The sequence below is a fragment of the Grammomys surdaster genome, unplaced genomic scaffold (genome assembly GCF_004785775.1).
Source record: "Grammomys surdaster isolate TR1022 unplaced genomic scaffold, NIH_TR_1.0 125079, whole genome shotgun sequence".
NCBI classification, from domain to species: Eukaryota; Metazoa; Chordata; class Mammalia; order Rodentia; family Muridae; genus Grammomys; species Grammomys surdaster.
This window is the reverse complement of record NW_021619983.1, coordinates 301,188-326,223: the sequence shown is the minus strand read 5'-3', so window position 1 is coordinate 326,223 and position 25,036 is coordinate 301,188. Positions and strand designations below refer to the sequence as shown.

Here is a 25,036-nt window from a genome sequence, read left to right as displayed (position 1 = left end):
GATGCTCTGAGTTCAGTGGCTCCTCTAGCACGGCTCAGGATTCAGTATCTCCACAGAAGCAGACCAACTCTGTGTCTGCCCCAGCTCCAATTTTTTAGTTAATTAAACTGACAGATAATTGAGCACTTTTTACAAGTTTCCTAAAAATTCACATTTTTCTTTTGAGAATTTTGCTTGGTTTTATACATCCCTCTTTTAAAATCACATTATCTTTTTTATTAATTAATGTATTTCTTTATTTTTTTATCCCAATTGCATCATCCCTTCCCTCTTCTACTTTCAGTTTCACTATCTTATTCTCCCTCCCCCATTTCCCCTCTCTTTTCTCTTCAGAGAAAGAAAGGCCTCCTATGGATATTAACAAGCCTTAGCATATCAAGTTGCAGTAGGACTAGATGTATCTTCCATTCAGCCTAGAAAAGGCAGCTCTGCTAGGGAAAAGGGATACAAAGGCAGCCAGCAGAGTCCCAGCAGTGTCAAAAACAGTCCCTGCTCCAATTGTTAGGGGACACATACAAAGACCAAGCTGTAGGAGGCCTAGCCCATCCCATGCATGCTCTCTGATTTGCAGTTCAGTCTATGTGAGCCCCTATTGGCCCAGGTTAGTTGATTCTCTATGTTGTGGTGTTCTTGAACTCTGCTTCCTTCAATCCTTCCTCTCATTCTTCTATAAGATTCCCTGAGCTCTACCTGATGTTTGGCTCTGTATCTTTGCATCTGTCTTCATCAGCTGTGGGTGAAGCCTCTCAGATGGCAGTTATACTAGGCTCCTGTCAGCATGTATAACAAAATATCATTAATAATGTCAGGGATGATGCACCAGGTCTGCTGGTACAAAGTCAAACAGTCCTCTGAGGGGAAGGTGAGTAAGGATGATTATAGGAAAGACAGGAAAAAGACTCAGAGATAAAAGTTAGAAATTGAGAGGGCTGTCCAGTGAATACTACAGCAGGCAGAGTTTATTTCTAATAGGATTTTATGCTTTACAGTGCCAGGGTAAGCAAAGTCACAAGCTAGCAGAAACAATTCCTGTTGTTCACACAGGATATCTTTTCCCATTCAGAGGACTCCCAGTTCCCTCCACCAAAATTAATAGAACATTCAGCCCTTCACCTTGAGAATCAAGTGTATCTCCTCTAATCATTCCATGCATAAGCAGGACAGGAAATCTGGCAGCACACTCTGATATGCCTTGACCCTTTCTGACAGGCAAGGTTTCATAGATGAAGGCAAAAGTGACTCCCAACAGGGTAGGTTGTCTCACATGGCATGGGTCTCAAGTTGGGCCTGTCATTGATTGGCCCTTTCCTTAGTTTCTCCTCGATCTTTATCCCAACACATATTATAGGCAGGACAATTTGTGAGTCAAAGGTTTTGTGGGTGAGTAGGTAACCGCATTTCTCCAATGAAAGACTTTTCTAGTTCCAAGAGATGGCCATTTCATGTTACATATACTCTATTGCTAGTAGTCTTAGCTAGGGTCACACTCATAGATTTCTGGGTAGGTGTTTCCATTGACCTAGGTTTCTAGCTTGTCCCTGAGATGCCCTCTTCAGTTCTCTCTCCTTCCATCCTCCTCAGACCTGAACTCTTCTGTTCTCCACCTACACCTTCTCTCACTCTGTTTCCTCCCTCCCTCCATTCCCAACAGCTATTTTATTTCCTCTTCTCAGTGAGACTCAAGTATCCTTCCTTGTTTCTTAGTGTCTTTGAATTTGTGGATTGTAGCATGGTTATCCTGTACTTTATGGCTCTTATCCACCTATAACTGAGGACATATCACATTTGTCTTTCTGGGTCTGAGTTACCTTAGTCAGGATGATCTTATCTAGTTCCATGTATTTGCTTGCAACTTTCATGATGTCATTGTTTTTAATAGTTGAGTAATATTCCATTGTATAAATGTACCACATTTTCCTTTATCCATTTTTTTGGTTGAGGACCATTTAGTGTGTTGTCAGTTTATGGCTATAATGAATCCATTCTGAGCATTGCTGAGCAAGGATCCTTGTGGTATTGTGGAACATCTTTTGGGTATATGCCCAATAGTGATATAGCTGGTACTGAGGTAGAATTACTCCAGATTTTCTGAGAAACCTCCAAATTGACTTTGAAACTGGTTATACAAGTTTTCATTTTGATCAACAATGGAGGATTGTTCCCATTGCTCCACATCCTCATCAGCATGTGAAATTACTCAAGGTTTTGTTCTTGGCCATTCTTACTGGTATAAAATGGAATCTCATAGTCATGTAGATTTGAATTTCCCTGATGACTATGGATGTTGAACATTTCTTTAAATCCGTCTCAGTCATTAGAGCTTCCTCTGTTGAGAATTCTCTGTTTAGATCTGTACCCCATTTTTAATTTGATTACTTAATTTGTTGATGTCTACTCTCTTGAGTTCTTTCTATCTTTTGTATACCATCCCTAGGTCAGATGTAAGGTTGTTGAAGATCTTTACCCACTCTGTAGGTTTCTGTTTTATCCTTTTGATGATGTCCTTCACCTTATAGAAGCTTTTCATTTTCATGAGGTCCCATTTATTAATTTTTGACCTTAGTCTCTGAGCTGTTGGTGCTCTTTTCATGATGTCTTCTTTGCCAATGCATTCAAGGTTATTATCTACTCTCTTTTCTATCATATTTAGAGTATCTGGTTTTTTACTGAGTTCTGTGATTCACTTGGACTTGAATATTTTGCAGGGTGATAGATATCTATCTATTTTTATTCTTCCAAATACAGATATTCAGTAAGTCCAGCACCATTGGTTGATGATGCTTTTTTTCATTGTATAGTTTTGATTTCTTTGTCAAAAATCAATGTCCATAGGTGTGTGTGTTTACTTCTGGGTCTTTGATTCATCTCCATCGATCAACATTTCTGTTTTTTTGCTGACACTGTGAAGTTTTTATTACTATTGTTCTGTAGTACAGCTTAAATTCAAGGATATTGATATCTCCAGAAATCTTTTGTTGTTGTTCTTTTTCTTTTTTATTATTGTACAAGTTTGTCTTAACAATCCTGGGATTTTTGTTCTTCCATATGACTTTGAGAATTGTTCTATCAAGGTCTATAAAAACTGTGTTGGAATTTGGATGAGAAGTTTGTTGAATCTACATTTTTTTTTTGGTAAAATGACCATTTTCATTATGTTAATCCTTGCAAAATATGAGCATGGGAGATCTTTCCATCGTCTGATATCTTCTTCAATTTCATTCTTCAAAGATTGAAGTTTTTGTCATAGATTTTTCACTTGCTTGGCTACAGTTACAGTAGGATATTTTATACTATTTTTGCTTGTTGTGATGGGTGTTGTTTCCCTAATTTTTTTCTCAGCTCATCTATTATTTGTATATAGGGGGACTACTGATTTATTGTATCCACCTACTTTGCTGAAGGTGTTTATCAGCTTTAGGAGTTTCCTGGAAGGATTTCCATGTCATTTATGTATACTATCATCTCATCTGTAAATTGTGATACTTTGAGTTCTTTCTTTCAAATTTGTATCCACTTGATATCCTTTAATTGTCTTATTGTTCTAACAAGAAATTAAGTACTATATTGAATAGATATAGAGATAGTAGACATCTGATTAGATATATAGAGCATGGGCAACCTTGTCTTGTTTCTGATTTAAGTGGGATTTCTTTAATTTTCTCTCCATTTAATTGAATGTTGGCTATCAGCTTCCAAGACTTTTATCATAAAGGGGAGTTAGATTTTTTTCAAAGGACCTTTTCTGCATCTAATGATGTGATCACATGTTTTTGTTTTTTGGGTTTTTTTGTTCAGTTTGATTATATAGTGAGCAACATTGCTGGATTTTCACATATTGAACCACTCCTGTATCCCTAGTATGAAGGCTACTTGATCATGGTGGATCATGATTTTTGATGTGTTCTCAAATTCAGATTGCCAATGTTTAATTGAGTATTTTTGCATCAATATGCATAAGGGAAATTGTCCTGAAATTTTCATCCTTGGTTGACTATGTGGTTTAGGTGACTATGTGGTCAGGGCGACTGTGCCCTCATAAAATGAGTTTGTCAGTATTCCTTCTGTTTACATGTTGCGGAATATTTTGATATATATATTGTTATATTTTGATACAGTATATTTTTATTAACTCTTCTTTGAAAATTTGGTAGAAATCTGTACTAAAATTATCTAGCACTAGGCTTTTTTTTGGTTGGGAGATATTTTTGTAATCATAAACCTACTTAAATTGTTTAAGTAATCTTGATTTAGCTTAGATAAGTGTTATTTATCAATAACACCATCTAATTCATTTAGATTTTTTGAATTTTGTGAAGTACATGTTTTTGAAGTAAGAACTAATGATTCTTTGAATTTATTCTTTTTCTGGTGTTACATCCCTCTATTCATTTTTTAATTTATTCATTTAGATATTTTTTCTTTTTCTTTTAGTTAGTTTGGCTAAGGGTTTGTCTAACTTGTTGATTTCTAAAAGAACCAGTTTTCTTTGTTTCATTGATTTTTTTTCTATTCTTGTGTTTATTTCTGATTTATTGATCTCAACCCTGAATTTGATTATTTCTTACCGTGTACTCCTTTTGGGTGTGTTTGCTTCTTTTTTATCTAGAACTCTCATTTTTGCTGTTAAGTCATTAGTAGTAGTAGTTTCTTGTAGAGGGCTGGATTTCTGGATAGATATTGGCTAAATTTCATTTTGTCATAGAATATGTTGAGTTCTCCATCTATGATGATTAAAAGTTTTGCTGGATATAGTAGTCTGGATTGTAATCTATGATCTCTTAAAGACTGTAAGACATCTGCCCAAGCCCTTCTGGATTTTAGAGTCTCTGCTGGTTCGGTGTAATTCTGATAGGTCTTCTTTATAGTTATGTGGCATGTTTTAGTATTCTTTCTTTCTTTGGTACACTTAGTGTTTTGGTTATTATGTGGCAGGAGAATCTTTTCTCCTCAAATCTATTTGGTGTTCTGTAGCTTCTTTTATTTTATTTTTGTAGGTATCTCTTTCTTTAGGTTGGGAATATTTTCTTACATGATTTTTTTGAAAATGTTTTCTAGGTCTTTGAACTGGGAATCATCTTCTCTTATTTCTTAGGTTAGTGTCTCAGATTATTGTCACAGATTTCCTAGATGTTTTGTGTTAAAAAAAAACTATTAGAAGTAATATTTTCTTTGACAAATGCATTGATTTCTTCTGTTTTATCTTCTTCACCTCAGAGTCTCTCTTCCACCTCTAGTATTTTGTTGATGATGCTTGCATCTGTTATTGCTGTTCTCTTATCTAGGTTCTCCATCTCCATGATTCTCTCAGTTTGTGTTTTCTTTATTGCTGCTATTTCCATTTTCAGGTCTTGAATCTTTTAATTCATCTCCTTTACCTGTTTGATTGTATTTTCCTGTGTTTCTTTAAGGAATTTATTCATTTCCTCTTTAACGGCCTCTGTCATCTTCATAAGCTTTTCTTGTGCTTCAGCTCTGTTATCCAGGTTATACAGGCCTTGCTGGCATCTAATGGTATGAATGGCTCTTGTTCATTGTATTCTTATGATGACCTTTAGCCATCTGGTTGTCCCTGTTGCAGGAAAGCCTCCAGGAATCCAGGCATAGTTATGCACTGGATAATGGAGCACAGGGGACTGAATGCAGATTACAGCCGATCTAGTGCTTTAAGGGAACTTGGTAGGCAGGGAAATGGTAAGGAACACATTTACTTGGTGTTACTGGTGCCTACAAGCCTCAGAGAATGCAGGCAGAGTTGAGCACCAGAAAATAGAGTGCAGGGCATAGGACACAACTCACAGCTGCTGGGTTTGCTGGCGGGAGGAACCAATAGGCAAGGGATTAGGGTGGGTGCAAGGGTTTTATCTAGATGTCCCTGGTGCTGTGGGCCTCCAAGGATGTTGGGAGAGCTGTGGGACAGAAAATGTAATGCAGAGAGCAGGGCATAGCTCACCACTGCTGTGGCAAGCAGGAGATGGGTTCTGGGGAAGTTTCACCTGGATGTCTCTGGTGCCTATAGGTCTCCAGGAATGCAGCCAGGGCTTTGGATTAGAAGATGAAGCTCAGAGGGTAGAGCACAGATCACTGCTGCTAGGTGTGCCTCAAGTGTAACCTAGCAAGAGGGATAATGGGGGAAGAGGCCTCACCTGGTTGTCCCTGGTGTTAGGAGGTCCTCAGCAATGCAAGTAGAATTGTAGACCAAAAATTGGAGTGTAAGAGACAGGGTATACTTTGCCAATGCAAGGTATGTCCCAGGGGTAGATGGTAGGCAAGATTTTGGTTGTGGCAGCACATTATCATCTTAATGTTTAGCCTTTTATTTTTGATTCTTTGTATATCCTAGACTAGTGATTCTCAATCTGTGGCTTTGACTCCCTTGAAGGTTGCATATCAGGTATACTGCATATCAGATATTTGCATTGAGATTCATAAGTAGCAGAATTACAGATATGAAGTACTAACAAAATAATTTTATGGTTGGGTAATCACCACAACGTGATGAACTGTATTAAAGAGTGGGCAGTATTAGGAAAGTTGAGAAACACTGTTCTAGACACTGATCTTCTGTCCTATAGCCACTTGATTAGTTTACAAAGATGCAAAGCATATGTGAACTGAAAGGACAAAATCTTTAATAAATGGTATTGGGGAAACTGGACTTTATAATGCAGAAAAAAGTGGAATTCAATCTTTATTTTTCATGTTGCACAAAACACAATTTCATATGAATCAAACACCTCAACATACAACCTGATAATCTGATACTACTAGAGGAGAAAATAGGAAATGTAGACATGGATGAAGACTTTCTGAATAAGATTCCAGTAGCAAATACACATTGGCAAGGTTGCAGAAAGAGTCTTTAAATTAAATTATAGGTTCCATGCAACTCCCATCAAAATCTCAGCAGACTTTTTATTTTTCTTTTTATTCTTCTCTGTGGGGGTGAGGGGTGTTAGAGATAAAGTTGCTCTGTATTGCCCTGGCTGTCCTAGAACTTAATCTGTAGATTAGGCTTGCCTTGACTCACAGAGATCCACATACTTCTTTCTACCCAGTGCCTAGAGTAAAGGTGTGCCTCATCTCATCCAGCATATGATTACTCTAGCATCTTACATACGTAAGGCTGGGCTTGAACCCCTTCTCCATTTTTTACCTTTGGCTCTCTCAGTGCTAGAATTATGGAAGTACACAATGACTTCTGAATTGGCTTATGTTGTTGCTTTTAAGTTAATGAAATTGTGTGTGTGTGTATGTATGTGTGTGTGTGTTTGTGTGTGTGTTTGTGTGTGTGTGTGTGTGGTGTGTGGAGAGAGAGAGAGAGAGAGAGAGAGAGAGAGAGAGAGAGAGAGAGAGAGGAATTGTTTGCACCTAAGTATGTGTACCTGGAATCCAGAAGCAACAGATTTCCTAGAGCTGGATAGGAGTTCTAGAGTAGAACACAAACCCTCTGCAGATTTCCTTGAGCCTTTTCTCAAGTACTGTTCATGATTTTGTATGAATAGATTTGTAGGATTGTTCTCCATAAGTAAGGCTTTACTAAAAATAAAATAAAATAAAAAAATAAAATAGCAGACTCCAGTAGCATAGGAAATGAGACACATAATCAAATATGATGTAATTTAACTAATTGTATTTTTCATCCTATTGGCCAAAATTAGTTATGAATGTACCTTGATACAAGAAAAGCTGAGATATGTTTTCAAACTAAATGGAGTTAGTATACTTCATGTATTAGTTCTTATTCTGCAATTGTGAGGAGCAAGGATCTATGAAAGAGAAACAAAAATAATCTTATTGTTCACCCCCACCCCGTAAAACTAATGAAAATCCCATTGGCTCCACATCTCATTCTCAGAATAATAACTGCTAATATCTAAGTTAAAATTAACATAAAGCAATTATGTTTTAATTCAGGAAAACTAAATTCAAAACTATATAAACTCTAATGTCTAAGGCTGAGGTAACATGTACTGTATGTGGGCTGTCACAGATGGTACTGTGCCTAGTCACTGCAGAGTCTGATGACAAGGAGAATGTCCCACTCAAAAGAATAAATTATTTTCCCTACCATTCCTATATTGCATAATTAAAACCTTAGTTATTCAGCTATTGTTTTTTCTTTGTAATAAGTGTTCAATACCTTACTCATATCTTCCACATTAATATTCAACTTTTATCTCTTGTTTTATTGGGCCTACTTTTGATAAAAATAATTAGAGACATAGCCAAAACCACATATGACTAAGAAGAGATCAAATTGATTAACCTAAATAATTCATAATAAACAGAACAAACGTTAGTTTCATCAAAAGAAGATGACATGAAAGTTAATTATTAGTTTTCATGACTATTTTAGATAATGCTTGGAAAATGGAAAATATTAATATTTATATTAATATTTTCCAATGATCAAAAATTAATTACAATACTACATTTTATTTCATATCACAGGATTAGGAGAGCATACAGGAGCACTTATAATTAAACTGCATCATTCATTATAGTTATTTCTGATTTCTCCACCAATTACATTTACTTCTTTTCCTTCTAAATCAGCATTTGTCTGCAAACTCTGACAGAGCTGTCCAGTCTGACTCTCAAGAGGAAACTCACACCGCCTCCTGACACTCTTCAATGAGAAAAAAACTCCAAAGTCTCCTGGGAAGACTGAGAGAATCAGATCTCTGAGCACAGAGGATAGCAGTAAAATATAATTATAATCACTGTTTTCAAGAATGTGTAAATCTCAAATATATCATTGTGTGACTACTATAACCTTTATCTATCCATATGTCTGTCTGTCTCTCTGTCTATCTGTCTGCCTGTCTGTCTGTCTGTCTTTGTCTGTCTAGCTTTCTATCATCTATTTACCTACCTATCATCAACCTATATTTCTTTATCTTCCTGTATTCATCATCTTACATCTCGTGTGTGTGTGTGTGTGTGTGTGTGTGTGTGTGTGTGTGCATGTGTGTGTCTGTGTGATTCTGAATTATTGCCTCAAAGGACATGATGTTCTCTCCTGGGATACACAGGCCTCCTGACCTCAGATGTGATTCTTTACTGCAACAAAGGTTTTTTAATGCACAGGCTTAAAGATGATAATGAGAAGGTGGTAAGAAGAAAGCACAGAGAAAGCACGAAGGTGGCTAGTCAGAAGCAAAAGATTAATTCTCCCATCTTGTGCTGGGATTGAAGGTATGTGCCACAGCTAAATTGTCAATACTGGACTTAGAGAAAGTGAACTAAAGTGTAAAAATGAACAACTGATACTCAAAGCATTTTTGAGTTCTTGTTGTTCATTTATTTAACATCTCCATCTCTGAGGAATGATAACAGTCAACTAGAATCCTGGCTTCTTTTCCAGAAAATAGCTTAAGTCTGTGGAAATCAACACAATGCTGAGATGTGGAGACCCTCGTTACATAATGCACTGTAATCTAGTTAAGTAATCCAACAATCTCTATTGTGTCAAGATAAAGTGTTACTCAGATGGTGACAAATGGTCCTTTGGTGAGTGATTGTGGGAAAACTGGAAAGTCAGGGGTAAGCCTCCTAATAACCTTTTCCTAACAATCTTCATAAACTGGGTGCACTATTATAGAATTTTAGAAAAGTGACTACATGGGGGTGATGATGAGCATTTCCTGAGAGTTTCCACGCGCAGACATTGCTGTGTTTCAGAAACAGGTTAACAGTGTATCATGCTTACTGTCAGCTCACAGAAGATAAAAATCATTTAGGCAAGAGAGAGAGAAAGAAAGGGGGGAGGAAGAGAGGTAGAGAGGAAGTGAGGGAGAGAAGGAGAGAGGGAGAGAGGGAGAGAGGGATTGAGAAAGAGGAGATGAGATAAGGAATCAAGTCCACCATATACATGTCTACTTCATAAGGGATCTTTATAACATTGAAGATCTATGTATCAAACAAAAATCATAATTGATACATAAAACATCATGTTACCACTCTATGTGAATGGCTTCATTCTGTTACTAGATTGGTCACTCCAGAGGATAGCCACACGATGTCCCTGACACAAGAGACTTCCCAGGGCGGACTCGTTTGCACTTTAATGAACATTTTACTATTCATTTCACATTTTGCTTCAAAACATTTGCAGCTTTAAGCGGAAACAGCTGAAATTGATGAATCTGAAAGTTTACTTGAAATGGTTACTTTCAGTTTAGAGACAGAGGCTTATCCATTACAGCCTATTCTGATTGTTCTATCTTTCTGAAGAACCTCGAGATCTGTATGTGGACATGTATGTGTCTACATACAGTACATGAGACATAATTCTCCTCACATAGGTCATTATGAAAATAGAACTTTCTGGTATGAATCTCAAATGGAATTCTATTACATTGATCTTGGCATCTGAGGGTGAACTCAACAGCTGATGGAGACCTAAAAATAATAGAGAATTTAGTTACATTTTGCCTATTTCAATATAATTTCAAATATCAAGAACAGAAATTTTTACTGATACCAAATTGTCACTTCATTTTGTGTGATTTAGTATTTTTAATAGCTCAACAGAATAGCATTTGAATTAGATAATAGTTTTATAAGTATATAGAGACCTTCTGATACTCCAATTTTTATTTGACTCTGAACTCTGGAAGGTATGAAATATACTTATTACAGGCTGTAATTGTCTGCTAAAAGTTTAAAATGAACAAATACGCAAAGACTGCATATAGGTTGCCAGTATTTACTGTCATCCATTCCTCCACAAGGACTGCCTCCATTTCCCCTGTCTCAGGAGTCCTCATCACTAATGCAGATGTTTGCACTGAGCTGCTAGAGTTTAAATGGTACGAGCATATTTACAAAGGACATTTTTTTTGAAGTCACCAGTTAAGCCCTAGTCAATCTTTCCTCTTTGTGGCTACATTTCTCCCTTGGCTTTTAAATCTATGCTGGTATATAAATCTATGTCACTGAGCAAACTGTGTAACTCCTTCTAGATGTGAAAATATACAACATGTACACATATACATGCAAATTTAATTGACAGATATTAGTCTATAAACTCCAAAAAAAATTACTGAGGAGTCAGAACCCAATAAGAAAATATTGAGTTAAAAATGGTAGTAGAAAGTGAGACCCTGTCTCAAGAAAGAAAGGAAGAAAGGGGGAAAGGGAGGAGAGAGAGAGAGAGAGAGAGAGAGAGAGAGAGAGAGAGAGAGAGAGTTTTTATACTAGCATTGACAACTGACTAAAGGGAACCTAAATGGACAATTAACCATCTGTTTACCTTTCTCCTTTGTTAGCACAGTATCACTCTGTAATCTAGGCTGCCATTGAACTCACAGTGACTTTCTGCTTCAGCCACAAAATTCTTGGGGGTAAAGGATACACCTCCCTTCCCAGCTAATATTGTGTCATTTAATGGTTGACAACTAAGTATATATTGGGGAAAAATCACCTATTAGTATGAGTAGGGAAAGGATTTAATTTAAAAAAAAATGAGCTCTAATTTATCAGAGGCTCTAGAATTAATAAAATGGTATGCTATAGAAATGGTTCACTGATTCGAGGGTGGGGAGGTGGGAGTTGAGGGGTACATGGAGGCACATCATCATAGAAGCAGGAGGAGGGGGGATGGGATAGAGGGTTCCTGGGCAGGGTGGGGGGAAGGGAATAAGGGGATAACATCTGAAATGTAAATAAAATATCCAATAAAAAAGAACAACACAAAAAAAGAAAAAAAGAAAAAGAAAGTAATGGTTCAGTGAATAGTGTAATTGCTGTTCAGATGTGAGGAGTTGAGTTTGGTCCACAATACCCATGAAAGACTGGGTGATCTAGCATTTATATGTAATTCCCACACTAAGCATGAAAGGCAAAAGAAGGTGGATCCCTGACTCAGTCTAGCAAAAACAAATAGCTCAAGTAATAGACCCTGTTTCAACAAATAAGGTGGGGAATAACCAAGAATTGGTATCTGAACATTACAAGCACATGTATGCCCATATATTTATTACACACACACACACACACACACACACGAGGGAGAAAGAGAGACTGGGAGAGAGAGAGACAGATAGACAGAGTCTGAATAATTTCCCTCATCTGCAAAAATTCTTGTAATGATTTGCTGTCCTTTCTTTCAGGAGATGAGTGTCAACTGTTCTCTGTGGCAGGAGAACAATTTGTCTGTCAAACGCTTTGCATTTGCCAAGTTCTCTGAGGTCCCTGGAGAATGCTTCCTCCTATTCACCCTCATCCTTCTCATGTTCTTAGTATCACTGACAGGAAATGCACTCATAGCCCTTGCTATCTGCACCAGTTCAGCCCTACATACCCCTATGTATTTCTTTCTGGCCAACTTGTCTCTCCTGGAGATTGGCTACACTTGCTCTGTCATACCCAAGATGTTGCAAAGCCTTGTGAGTGAGGCTCGAGGGATTTCTCGGGAGGGATGTGCCACACAGATGTTTTTCTTCATATTCTTTGGTATAACTGAGTGCTGCCTATTGGCAGCCATGGCATTTGACCGCTACATGGCCATATGTGCCCCACTCCACTATGCAACCCGAATGAGTCGTGGGGTATGTGCCCATTTAGCAACAGTTTCATGGGGAATGGGATGTATAGTAGGGTTGGGACAGACCAACTTTATTTTCTCCTTGAACTTCTGTGGACCTTGTGAGATAGACCACTTCTTCTGTGACCTTCTACCTGTCCTGGCACTTGCCTGTGGAGACACATCCCAAAATGAGGATGCCATCTTTGTGGCAGCAGTCCTTTGTATATTTAGTCCATTTTTATTGATCATTTCTTCCTATGTCAGAATTCTGGTTGCAGTGCTGGTGATGCCTTCACCTGAGGGGCGCCGTAAAGCTCTTTCTACCTGTTCCTCCCACCTACTTGTAGTCACACTCTTCTATGGATCAACATCTGCCACCTATTTGAGGCCCAAGTCTAGCCATTCACCAGAAGTGGATAAACTCTTGGCCCTATTTTATACAGCACTAACATCCATGCTCAACCCCATCATCTATAGCTTAAGGAACAAGGAAGTTAAGGGAGCACTGAGAAGAACTCTGGGGCTGAAGAAAGTCTCACAATGAATAGGTAACTGAGGATCCTGAAGTGCTCTTGGGAAAAATTGCAAAGTCTGTCAAAATAAGCTCTTCCTGGCTGTCTTATAAGAATCTTTAATAATCATCACTTTAACTTCAGAGTATTCTCTTATTAGCACTATTTTTAATTGCAAATAATGAGAAAGTATGCTTGCTGCTAAATAACTTTAGTAGATTTGTCCAGTGGGTAAATATTTTTTGTCTGGGAAGAGTTCAAATCATGTGCTAATATCTCAGGAATCTTGAAAATTCTCTGTATACATTCTCAGCCATTGCCCACCTCCTGATATACCTGTTACCTCTGCACTCTCCAGAGGTTCTTAAAACATGGTACTTAATGCATTAATAGCTTTATGAAGCAGGATATTTCATCTCATAAAAATCTTTAAATTCTTCACAATTAATTATTAACACATGTAATGTAGGATTAAATACTTCTTTTGTGGATTCTGTTTACAGAAGTGTAAACATTCCAATAATGCAAACTGTCAACTCTGAAACTATATGCTACAAGCCATTAAAGAAAAAGTATGAGAAATAATTGTTAGCATTTTCTAACATGTAAATGATTTTAAAGCAAATATTAGTGATATTACTGGAGAAAAAACAAAAGTAAACAAAATTTTAATGGTATATTTGTGAGATTTTCTAGAATTCATGCATGTGCAGATAAATTGACATACATTTGGAGATCTTCCAACAAATTACTTCTAAGTGATCTCAGTGTGTTATGCTACAATTCCATATTCCTCACCACATATAAACCCATTGAATTGGACTGGAACAGCTAAGTAGTTATCTCAGGGCAGTGAATTGTTAACCTCTGCTCTGTGTTCCATTAGGTCAGTCCACACTCCAGAGTCTGGGCACCCAGGGCCTAGAATTTTTGGCACAGGACTAGTTTCTCTTCCCCTATATGGTTTCTAGCAGGGTAGTGGAAAAGAACTCCAGCTAGGTGATTTTCAACATCATAGTTTCAGACACACACACACACACACACACACACACACACACACACACCATATACAGGGGTTGAAGTGGGTTTACAAGTGATGGAAGACTAATGTAAAAGGTCAGATCATGTCAGATAATTGGATTGTGGATGTCATTCCATAAGAAAAGAAACCAGAGTTCCTTGGAGAAGTAGTAGAATCATTTCAAAGATAAGGCAACAATCCATCGAAATCATGAAGCACATGCAACATACTGAAAAGACACAGGAACCAACATGGAAGAGCTTTCAATGGCCAAAGTTGAAGCAATTTGAGCACCAAAACAATTAATGGTAGAAGTTATTATAATACGCAAAATAAAATGAATATCTCGAGTATATAATGAAACAAATATAGAATTCCAATTAAGTGTGCAGAAAGTTTGAAATAAATTTTAAAAATTACCATTACACTAAAACTGTAGTACTGTTGTAGGCATGATTCACCCAAACAGAAGGACAATAATTATGTACACCTCAGACTCATTGTTCTGAGCCTAGTTACATGCAGTAAAGACGGTTAAAGCTGAAGTGTCGGAAAAAAATTCACTGCAATGCTGAAAACAATGCCTAAAGGTTTGAAGAGATACAGAATATTTCCATAGTTTCCAAGTATTTCTCCTTTGACTTCTATTACTTTAAAAGAAAATACAAAAGGAAAATACTTTAAAATATTTTTAATTACAAAAGTAAAACAGTTTAAAATAATTTCATTGCCCCTTAACCATGTGGTTAAGATGCCAGGCATCCCTCTAATTCTGAATCGAGATAATAAGCAAAGCAGGAAATACTTTTTGATATTTGTGCCAAATACATACAACTTAAACCTAAAAGACAGAAATCACTACACAAGTCCAAATTCAGAGACATTGTAGCAAAACAAATAATTATTTGTTTTCAAAGGTGTGGTCACAGAACATAAAAATACTAATGAACTATCATAGGCTAAAATAAATTAAGATATGTAGTAACTAAATGTCAATGGGATTTCTGGATTGGATACTGGCATAGAAGATGTACAGTTCTAGAAACATTTCTGTCATGATTAAGCCAACATATCATATGACTTGTAATATTGTTCTTTTTCCAATTTTCTGGTTATGAGAATTATTCATTACATTATAGAATATAAAATTCAGGTATTAGAGTAAGATGTAACACATTAGTACTGTTTCCTATAAATTAAATCTGACTTTCCTGTACAGTTTGATTTCTGCTTTCTTATTAATTTATTTATTTATTTATTTATTTATTTATTTATTTATTTAATTTATTTACATCCCAAATGTTGTTCCCCACCCATATTCCCCCCCACACACACACACAGAATTCTCCCACATATCCCTCATCCCTTCTCTTTATTTCTTCTTTCAAAAAGACCAAATAACATAGTGAAATGGCATCCTCAAGTAATTACAGGGCATGCTTAGTCTCTGATTAGATGCCTAGTACCCTCTATAGTCATTCATTTCGCCATCTATTTGAAAATCTACGACATTGATAGTGTAGGCATCAAGAAAGAGCTTCAAAAATGATTTTCAAAAATGAAATATCCTTCAGCTACCAGCTTGTCAAAACTAAAAGAATCTTTTCTTACCTAACATATCATTGCATGTTATAAACAAGAAAGTTAAGGCAAGATTCTTTCCAAGAGAACTCATGTGCATATGGAAAATATAAAGCACTGTAAAAGCAAAACTATCCTTGTAACATACATAGAGAAAAATGATCAGACAAAACTGAAACCAAATAGAAACCTGCCTGGATTCAACTGAAGAGAGCCAACAGGACAGAGCCTGAGCTCCTGTGGTGTATTCTGCATGAGTTTATGGGGTGATACCTGCAAAAGGATACATGCAAATACAACAACAAACTAAACACAAGCGGCAATATTTATAAAAGCTTAACAAGTATGTGGAAAGTATTATTTTTCAGCTATGTGTGGGTATATTAATGTTTATTAATTTGTATATTTATTACATTTTCAGATAGACTTTAAGTGATTCAGGTGATCATATCACTTTTCATGTGTTTGATTGCATTATAGATCAATAAAATGTTTATTTGAATGTGATTATCACTATAAATATTAATGTCAATCAAATTATGTCAACCAAGAACTGCCATTCTGTTTTTATACTTTTTGCTTTACATGTGTGACTGTTTGATGTGCATATATATCTGTGTACCACATGCAAGTCTAATGCCCAGGAGCTGAAGAGGGTGTCAGATCCTCTGAGAATGAAGTTACAGTTATGAGCTGTCACATGGGAGCTGGGAATTGGTCCCAGACTCGCTGTAAGAACAGACAGTGCTCTTAATCACTGAGCCATTTCTTCATCTCCAGCATGTGCCATTTTTATAAATATAGTGAGTACTTCAGCTAACTTGTCTTCTACATAGACCACTTTATCTCTAATATGATAATTTAATTTTAAATACACACACAACTGCTTCTTACCTTCATGTAGACTCAGTTATTTTGGTATTTATTTATTTAGTATTTATTTATTTATTTATTTATTTATTTATTCACTTTGCATTCTGCACACTGCCCCCCCCCTCCAGTTCACCCCTTCTACAATCCTTCCCCCTGTCCACCTTCTCCTCTCAGCAGGTTGGAGCCCCATGGGTATCCCCTCTCCTTGCATATCAAGTCTCTGTGATGCTAAGCACATACTTTGCTACTGAGGCCTAACAAGGCAGCCTAGCTAGACAGGGATGAGGAGGTAGAGGCCGTACCCAGGAAGACAGAGACCTGAGATAGATAAAGGAGATGCCCAAGAATCAATGGGAGTTTCCTTAGCTGTAACTCACAACATTGATGATATGGAACCTGAAGAGGCCACCTCCTGTACCCAGGCAGGAACCCTAATGGAATGATAGGGACACCAACTTTTGACCCAAAATGTATCCTATCTACAAGAAATGCAGGGAGAGGGGACAAAGCAGAGACTGAAGGAACTGCCAACCTATAACCAGCCTAACTTGAGACCCATCCCATGGGCAGACGCCAATCTCTGACACTATTAATGGCATTCTGTTATGCTTGCAGACAGAAGACTAGCATGGCTTCTCTCTGAGAGGCTCCACTCAGCAACTGACTCAGATAGATGCAGACACCCATAGCCAAACCATGAATGGAGCTTGGGGACTCTTATGGAAGAAAAGGACAAAAAGGATTGTGGCCTCTAAGGGGATAGGAACTCCATAGGAAGACCACAGAGTCAACTAACCTGACCCTTTGGGCTCTCAGAGACTGAACTGTCAATCAAAGAACATACACAGATTGAACCTAGGCCTCCCAGCACCTACGTAGCAGATGTGCAACTTTGTCTTCATGTGAGTCCTGAACAAATGGAGTGGGAGATATCCCAAAACCTGTTGTCTGTATGTGAGATATCTGTCTTTTTAAAATTAATTTATTTATGTACTAACTTTACATCCCAATATCACTGCCCTCTTTCCTCCCAGTATCCCCTTCCAATTGTCCTCTCCCATTTCCTCCTCTTCTCATCTCTGAAGAGGGACCTCCCCTCTGGGTACTACAACTCCCTCTTCCCCCTGGCACTTCAGTAACTGCAAGACTTGGTGTATCTTCTCTCACTGAGGCCAGCCAAGGCAACCCATTTAGGGAACAGAGTCCACAGTCAGGCAACAGATTCAGCCACCACTCCAATTGTTGGGGGACTCGCATAAAGACCAAGCTACATATCTGCTACCTATGTGCTGGGAGTTTAGGTCCAGTCTATGTTTGTTCTTTGGTTGGTTGCTTACTCTCTGGGAGTTCACAGAGTCCAAGTTAGTTGACTCTATTGGTCTTCCTGTGAAGTGCCTATCCTCTTCTGGTCCTCAATTCTTCCCTTCTCTCTTCCAAAAGACTCCCCAAGCTCCAGCCAATGTTTGGTTGTGGATATCTACATTTGTTTCTGTCAGCTGTTGGGTGGAGCCTCTCAGAGGACAGTTATGCTAGAATCCTGTCTGCAAGCATAATAGAATATCTATAATAGTGTCAGGGATTTGTGCTAGCCCATGGTATGGGTCTCAACTTGGGCCAGTCATTGGTTGGCCATTCCTTCCATCTCTGCTATGTCTTTGTCTCTTCACATCTTGTAGGAAGGTCACATTTTGGATTGAAGGTTTTGTGTGTGGGTTGCTGTCCTTATCCCTTCACTAGGAGTTATGCCTGGCTGCAGAAAGTGGCCAATTAAGGATCCAAATCCCCCACTGTTAGTATTTTCTGCTAGAGTCCCCCCCCCCATAGACAACCTGGAGTCTTTCCCTGTCCCAGGTCTCTGGCACTTCCTAGAGATGCACACACCCATACTTCAGATTTCTATTTGCTCTCTCCTGCTTTCTCTACACCTGATCTCCCCAAAACCCACTCCTTTCCCATCATCCCTTCCAACCTGTTTCCTCCCTCCCTCCACCTCAATATCTACTTTGCTAAATGCATTGTAAAATCAGCATTTAGGAAATAACATTATATAAGTATTTAATGTTAATGAGGGTATAGGAAGTATTTCATAAGTAATTATGGTAGATAGTTAGGCAAACTATGAACAAATTAAATTTTAAAGAGGCCCAAATTACTACATATGTTGTTAGAAGAGATGCTGTCTTTATTACATTCAACATGAAGAAAAACCATTTATGCATTGTATTAAATTATATCATAAAGGGATGAGTTAAATGAGTGATGCATATCACACAATCTTATTATTTTAAAGCCCCATTTATTGCAAACCTTTACACATTAAAAATTATGACTGCTTAAACCTTCATGAATGTACTTTATTGTAAAGTTAAAGTTTAGATACACAAGTTGATGACAACAGCTATTTCAGACTCACAGAGGATACATCAGGGAGTTATCTGTTACCTTGCCTGTGGCTTCCTTCCTTTATTCCTAATAAAGCCTCATCTCATTTGCTGCTCTTGCTGTGAGTGAGACTGATCAGAAAATGCCTGCGTGTATATAACCAGAAGCCCTTGATGAAAAAGATAAGAATAAACATCTCCAAATAATATACTGACTGAAAACTTTCTGGTAGATCTTAACACATGAAACAAAGTGCAAAGAGAAAACCCACTTCCTAGAGTATTACTACATACAGGACATAGTAGCTATAGGAAGCATTCTCAGGTGATCTTAAACTTCTGCACCTATAACCAAAACAGCCTTCATGAAGTTGAAGATTTATTTCCTTGTCAAGAAAATCAGTTTGTCCCTTGACAGTGGTGTCCTCTGTCTATTACTAGAGCAAAGACCATGCTATATGAATGTGAACAAATAAACACATACCAGTTTTAATTTCTTCATAGAATTTCAAAAGAACATGAAAGAGATTATATAACATTCCAGAGAGGAAATAAAAGGATTTAAAGTAACTAGTACTAAGATGACTCTATGGGCACCTATACCTATATAGGCATACGCTTGTCTCATGTAAGTATATACTACATATATTATATACTATATTATATTACTGTATTAAACCACTATATTCACATGGAGCAAGCATATGCACATGTATATGTGTATATGTAATGTATAATATATACTTATATATATTATATATATAGTATTTATATAGTTATACATAGTAATAAATGCATAGAGAGAGGAAGCTATATTAAGATTGCTGGGGTGAGTGGTGAAGGATGAGTGGAGTTTGGGTGCATGATTTGAAATTCACAAAGTATCAATAAAAAGTTTAAAGAAGATTTTTAAAAAGAAGGTTAAAACATGTTATTGATCAAATAGCTGACTTACTGAATACCAAAAAAGGGGGAATAGTAATGAAAAAGTGGGCTCTATATCCAACTGAAACATGAAAGATAACTGCAAAGTCATTAATCATTTCAAAATAAATAGTTTATTTTTAAAAAATTATGTTCTATTGTACAGTGACTCATGTCAGCCAAGCCTATGCTCTTCACATAGCATTGTTCTTGAATGGCAAAATTCTTCTCTAGTTTTATCTCACTGATTTATAAAAAGTCATAGGTTATTCTAAGAATTCTACTATAATTTATAAACTGATATCAGTAAATTTCATAAATGTATTTGAGAAAAATTGAAAAATATTCTTGTCTGAACTTATAGAGCTCAGATTTTATCCTTGTCTCAGAGAGCTCAATTTAATCCTTGTCTTTCAATTAAATATTTTCCGCTTACTTGAATATTTACTTTCAACCATAGTAACCATCACAAATATGTCTTCAAGTAAAAACATAAGGCATATAAATTCATCTGAGTTATCTAACGTCATCCTACTATATAAGTTTGTATACCTACAAATTGCACTTTATCCTACATTACATTAAAGGACATCTAGCAAGTCTTTGTTACTTAAAGAAGTAAGGAAAACATCTTGACAAGATATCACTCTTTTACATTCTCCTATTTTTTTCAAACCTAATTTAATTTCCTAAAAATAAAATTCAAGAAAAGTCTAGAGACTTGAATAGGCACTATATATAAGCTCTTTCCATGGGACCTTGAAAAAGACAAGCTAGTCAACTACCTTAGTCATCAGGTGTATGATATGAATGAAGATTATAGCATGATGCCCTTTGCATACTACCAAAATGCCTGAAATTATAGGACAAAGAGTACTGAGTGTAGCCTAGATGCTAGGCAGATGCAATGTGTCAATGTGGAATGCAATGGCTCCATCAACTCTGGAAGGATGCCTAATTTCTGACTAAATGATCCTATTCCAAGAGCTACTACCAAAATACTTACATTTTTATTTACCCAAATATACACACAAAAATATCCAGAACAGTATTCTTTATTAAAGGCACAACTCAAAAACACAAAAATAGTCATTAGTACCATGGCACATAAATGGTTTATGGCATATTAAAATAACAAAACCCAGTGTGGAATGAAGGTTCTACTCTGCTATTAATATGGGCCAAGATAAATGATTCTCAAAAAGATGTTGTTTAATTAATGGTGACAAAAACAGCAACACATGATTTTTCTTCCACCTTGTTAAAGTCATAGTAATAGTTACACGGGGCTCAATAAAACATATTCAAGTGTGCTAATGTAGATATGAAGAAATGATAGAGAAATAGAAAATTTAGTTACGGTTTAAAAAGTGAAATTATCTGAGTGGTACACATGTACAAACTCATATGTTAAATAAATTTTGATGGAAATTTACCATGAAAAAAGTTGAAATTTCTTAAACATATTATATAGGCAGGTTATGAAGGCAAAGTTATACCTTTGGATTTTTTTCTTATATTTAAATAACTGAAATATTAGAGATCACAGAATCTCCTTCTAAATGGCCTTCTGGGAAAGTTCAACTTTGGATACAATACAGCATGAGCTTAATTGCCTTAATGGGAGGCCTCTGCCCCTGGAACATTTCCATCACAGTGGCCTGTATCTTTGCACAGTCTCTCCAGATTTGCTAGTCTTCAGAGAATTACACCTTCAAATAGTAGCCCCTACAATCAACATGGGCCTGAGACACTGATTGTCATTCAAGGTAATAACACTACTAGCTCTGAGTCTCAAATTTCAGTATTGTTTCAGTGTTACTGTATATATGAACGACTGAAGGATACTATCTTCTGCACTAGTTTTCTCCCACATATGTCCTGGTTTATGTCTATACATGTGTGTGATTCTTAACAAGACTCAGATTTCAAGTGATGCTTACTCACCTGGGTGAAAAGAGACAGGAAAGGACCTCAGGTGTGATTAGGTGTGTTATCAGGGAGAAAAACAATTCTAAAAAACACAAGCTGAGCATATTCTAATAGAGAACTGGTCCATGGCCATGAATTTGTCTTATCACATTCTCTGGAGGCTGACCATGTTTGAAGTGTTTTAGAAGTGACATAGAATGTTTCATTTGATCAAGATGGATAAGGTTCCCACAAACAGAAGTAGAACAGAAGTGGCCTGTTTGCCTTCATTTCATTCCTTTGATGGCTTCAAAGTGAGAAAATGACAGCCATGTGTTTGTGTTTATATCCATGCATAGTTATGTAACTGTGTGTGCATTTATTAGAATTGGAACTATATATTCTATATATGTTACAGACACTATAAGCTAATGCAATGTGTAAAGGTTATGTATATGCACATATAATAACAATGTGTGTGTATATTTCTAGATTTCTGCATACTATTAATATGTGTGTGTGTGTGTGTGTGTGTGTGTGTGTGTACATATACACAAGGTGGTTTGCTCCTCAGGAGTTTCTTCACATCTCTTTTTATCACTGTGTTGCCTTCTTCCTAATTTCAGTCATCACTCAGATACTTAAGATTGTTTTTGGTTATTGGGTTCTGGATTCCTTACCCAACCCTCTCTGACTTAATTTTCTGTAACAGTTTTACATAATAAATGAAATTTGTTAATAGTTAAGAATTATTTCATTTAATTAATTTTCCCAATAATAAAAAAGTACAGGGTCTGAAATTGTATTTAAGGAAGAATTTTGAGGTGTGAGTGGTTGTACTGATATCAGGTACCAACTGCATTACATGTGGACATAGTGGTTACAGTTTAGGGGCACAAAAGAAAGCAGTGAGTTTACTTTAGATGTTTGTATTTGTAAATATTGCAAGTTTCTTAAAGTTATTCCTTTAATCTTCTCGAGCAAAAATTAATAATTGTTAGATACACATAGAAGCAGGCTACTCCATTTGCCTGAGAAGCCCTAATTACATTGGCAAATACGCCCTACATTCAAATTCACCCACCTTCTCATTCAACATATAAAACCAGAAAGCTAGTAACTCCACCCACCACCACATAGCTAAGGAACAGAGCTGTGTAAATACAATCTAATCCTATTCACCACAAGTTGGAAGCTGGTAGACTGGACGAGCTAGTGATGTTCCGAACATGTTTCTGAACTCACGTATGCATAAAACCCTGACATACATGTTAATACAGTTTCATCAATATAAAAAATGTTTACTATCTTACATCAAAAATAGCCTTTATAATCTCCAGAACCTGCTCATATTTTTTTTTAAAAAAAACTTTTTTATAAAGTGACTAGTTTAAGGATTGTAGTTGAAGGAAGAAATTTTTAAATAATTAATTATATACACTAAGCATTGGGAGACACTAAACTTTTTATTTAATTTGAATGAATTGTTATTAGCTATAAACAGATCACATACATTTATTCCTTTGATGTATGTTCTTCTGAAGACAAACTCTGTCTTAGCTTCTCATAGCTACTACCCAAGCAAAGACTTTGATTCTACAGTGTCTTTAAAGATTCATATTCTTTCTGTGGTAAAATATACTTCAGCTTCTAAAAGACCCTGCATAATAAGTCAATACAAGTTTTTTCAGTGTCAGCATTTATAATTATTTTGTAGACAGTAATATTGTGACTTTCTCTTAATTTGTAATAGTTTTCTTCTTGTCTACACCAGGTGAAAGGGATGATTAACAGCAGTGTCAATAGTATCTTCATTCTGGTAGGTTTCTCAGATCAGCCTCAGCTGGAAAGAAGACTCTTCATAGTAGTTTTAATTTCCTATCTTCTTACTCTGGCGGGAAATACAATCATTATTCTGATCTCTTCAATAGATTCTAAACTCAAAACCCCTATGTACTTTTTTCTCACTCACCTCTCCTTCGTTGACATCTGTTTCACCACCAGTATTGTTCCCCAACTGCTATGGAACCTGAAAGGACCAGCCAAGACTATCACAGCTGTAGGCTGTGCAGTGCAGCTTTATGTCTCTCTGACTCTGGGCTCTGCTGAGTGTATTCTCTTGGCAGTAATGGCTTTTGATCGTTATGCTGCTGTTTGCAAACCTCTCCACTACATAGCTGTGATGAATCCACAGCTCTGCCGGGCTCTAGCAGGAATCTCGTGGCTCAGTGGAATAGGAAATGCTCTCATCCAAGGAACAATCACTCTTTGGCTCCCGCGTTGTGGCCACCTGTGGCTCCACCACTTCTTCTGTGAAGTCCCCTCCATGATCAAGCTTGCCTGTGTGGACATTCATGCCAATGAGGTCCAACTCTTTGTAGCCTCATTGGTCTTGCTTCTCTTACCCTTAGCACTGATATTGACGTCCTATGGACATATAGCCAAGGCAGTTATAAGAATCAAGTCATCCCAGGCTTGGCATAGAGCCCTGGGCACATGTGGGTCCCACTTGATGGTTGTGACTCTCTTTTACGGGAGCATCACAGCCATCTACATCCAGCCGAATAGTTCATACGCCCACACCCATGGGAAGTTCATCTCTCTCTTTTACACTGTTATGACCCCAACCCTTAATCCTCTCATCTACACACTGAGGAATAAGGAGGTGAAAGGGGCTCTGGGACGGCTCTTCTATAGAGCCTCTGGAGTGTGCAAACGAAGCAGAGCCCGTGGTGACAGAACTTTGTGACTAGAGGATCCTGAACATATTGTCATATAATCTTGCACTGGAATCATCTTGGCCTATGAAGTTCACTATACGTTTTGCCAGTGTTGCAATGCACTTGGCCTCAGGCCTGTCTTCTCGGTCTCTTCCCAGGATGTTTAGGGGGTTAAATGAGGCAACATTTTCCCCACATCCCTAGAAGTCTATGACTTCTGTTTCTCACACTCCTTATTCTCCTTTTCCTACTTCTTTTTTCTTCCTTTGCATATGAACTCACAAACATTACCATAATGGTCTATATCATGTCCCTCCTCAGGAATATTATAATAATCCAAGAAAGCAGCTCTTCACACATTTACAGCAAACACCACCATTAATATTGCAGAAAAAACTGGGGAAGTTAAACTACAGACTTAGGGTTTTAACTCCATTTCTGAGCTTGTGCAGATTTTAGTAAAATCTTCATTTCCATATGGAGTATTAAGAGTAATGTTCATCATTATGATAATCAACATATTTCATACTAAATGATAAATAAATAGCATGTCTTCAAACTTCTACTTTTTTGAATATAAT

General features: G+C 37.0%; 2 protein-coding genes across 2 annotated transcripts; both read left to right on the top strand.

Annotated features, from left to right (window-relative positions):
• Positions 1 to 3,588: 3,588 nt before the first annotated feature.
• On the top strand, positions 3,589 to 13,078 carry LOC114636939 (olfactory receptor 10C1-like). Its single transcript, XM_028785032.1, has 2 exons — positions 3,589 to 3,627; positions 12,117 to 13,078. The coding sequence occupies exon 2, from the start codon at positions 12,120 to 12,122 to the stop codon at positions 13,074 to 13,076; it is 957 nt and encodes a 318-aa protein (XP_028640865.1). The 5' UTR covers positions 3,589 to 3,627; positions 12,117 to 12,119; the 3' UTR covers positions 13,077 to 13,078.
• Positions 13,079 to 23,518: 10,440 nt separating this feature from the next.
• Positions 23,519 to 24,484, top strand: LOC114636937 (olfactory receptor 2G3-like). The gene has a single exon (XM_028785030.1). It carries the CDS (start codon positions 23,519 to 23,521, stop codon positions 24,482 to 24,484), a length of 966 nt encoding a protein of 321 aa, XP_028640863.1.
• The last annotated feature ends 552 nt before the right edge of the window (positions 24,485 to 25,036 follow it).

Coding starts and splice junctions, on each gene's coding strand:
- LOC114636937 (XM_028785030.1), top strand. CDS start 23,519: ATGATTAACAGCAGTGTCAATAGTATCTTCATTCTGGTAGGTTTCTCA.
- LOC114636939 (XM_028785032.1), top strand. CDS start 12,120: ATGAGTGTCAACTGTTCTCTGTGGCAGGAGAACAATTTGTCTGTCAAA.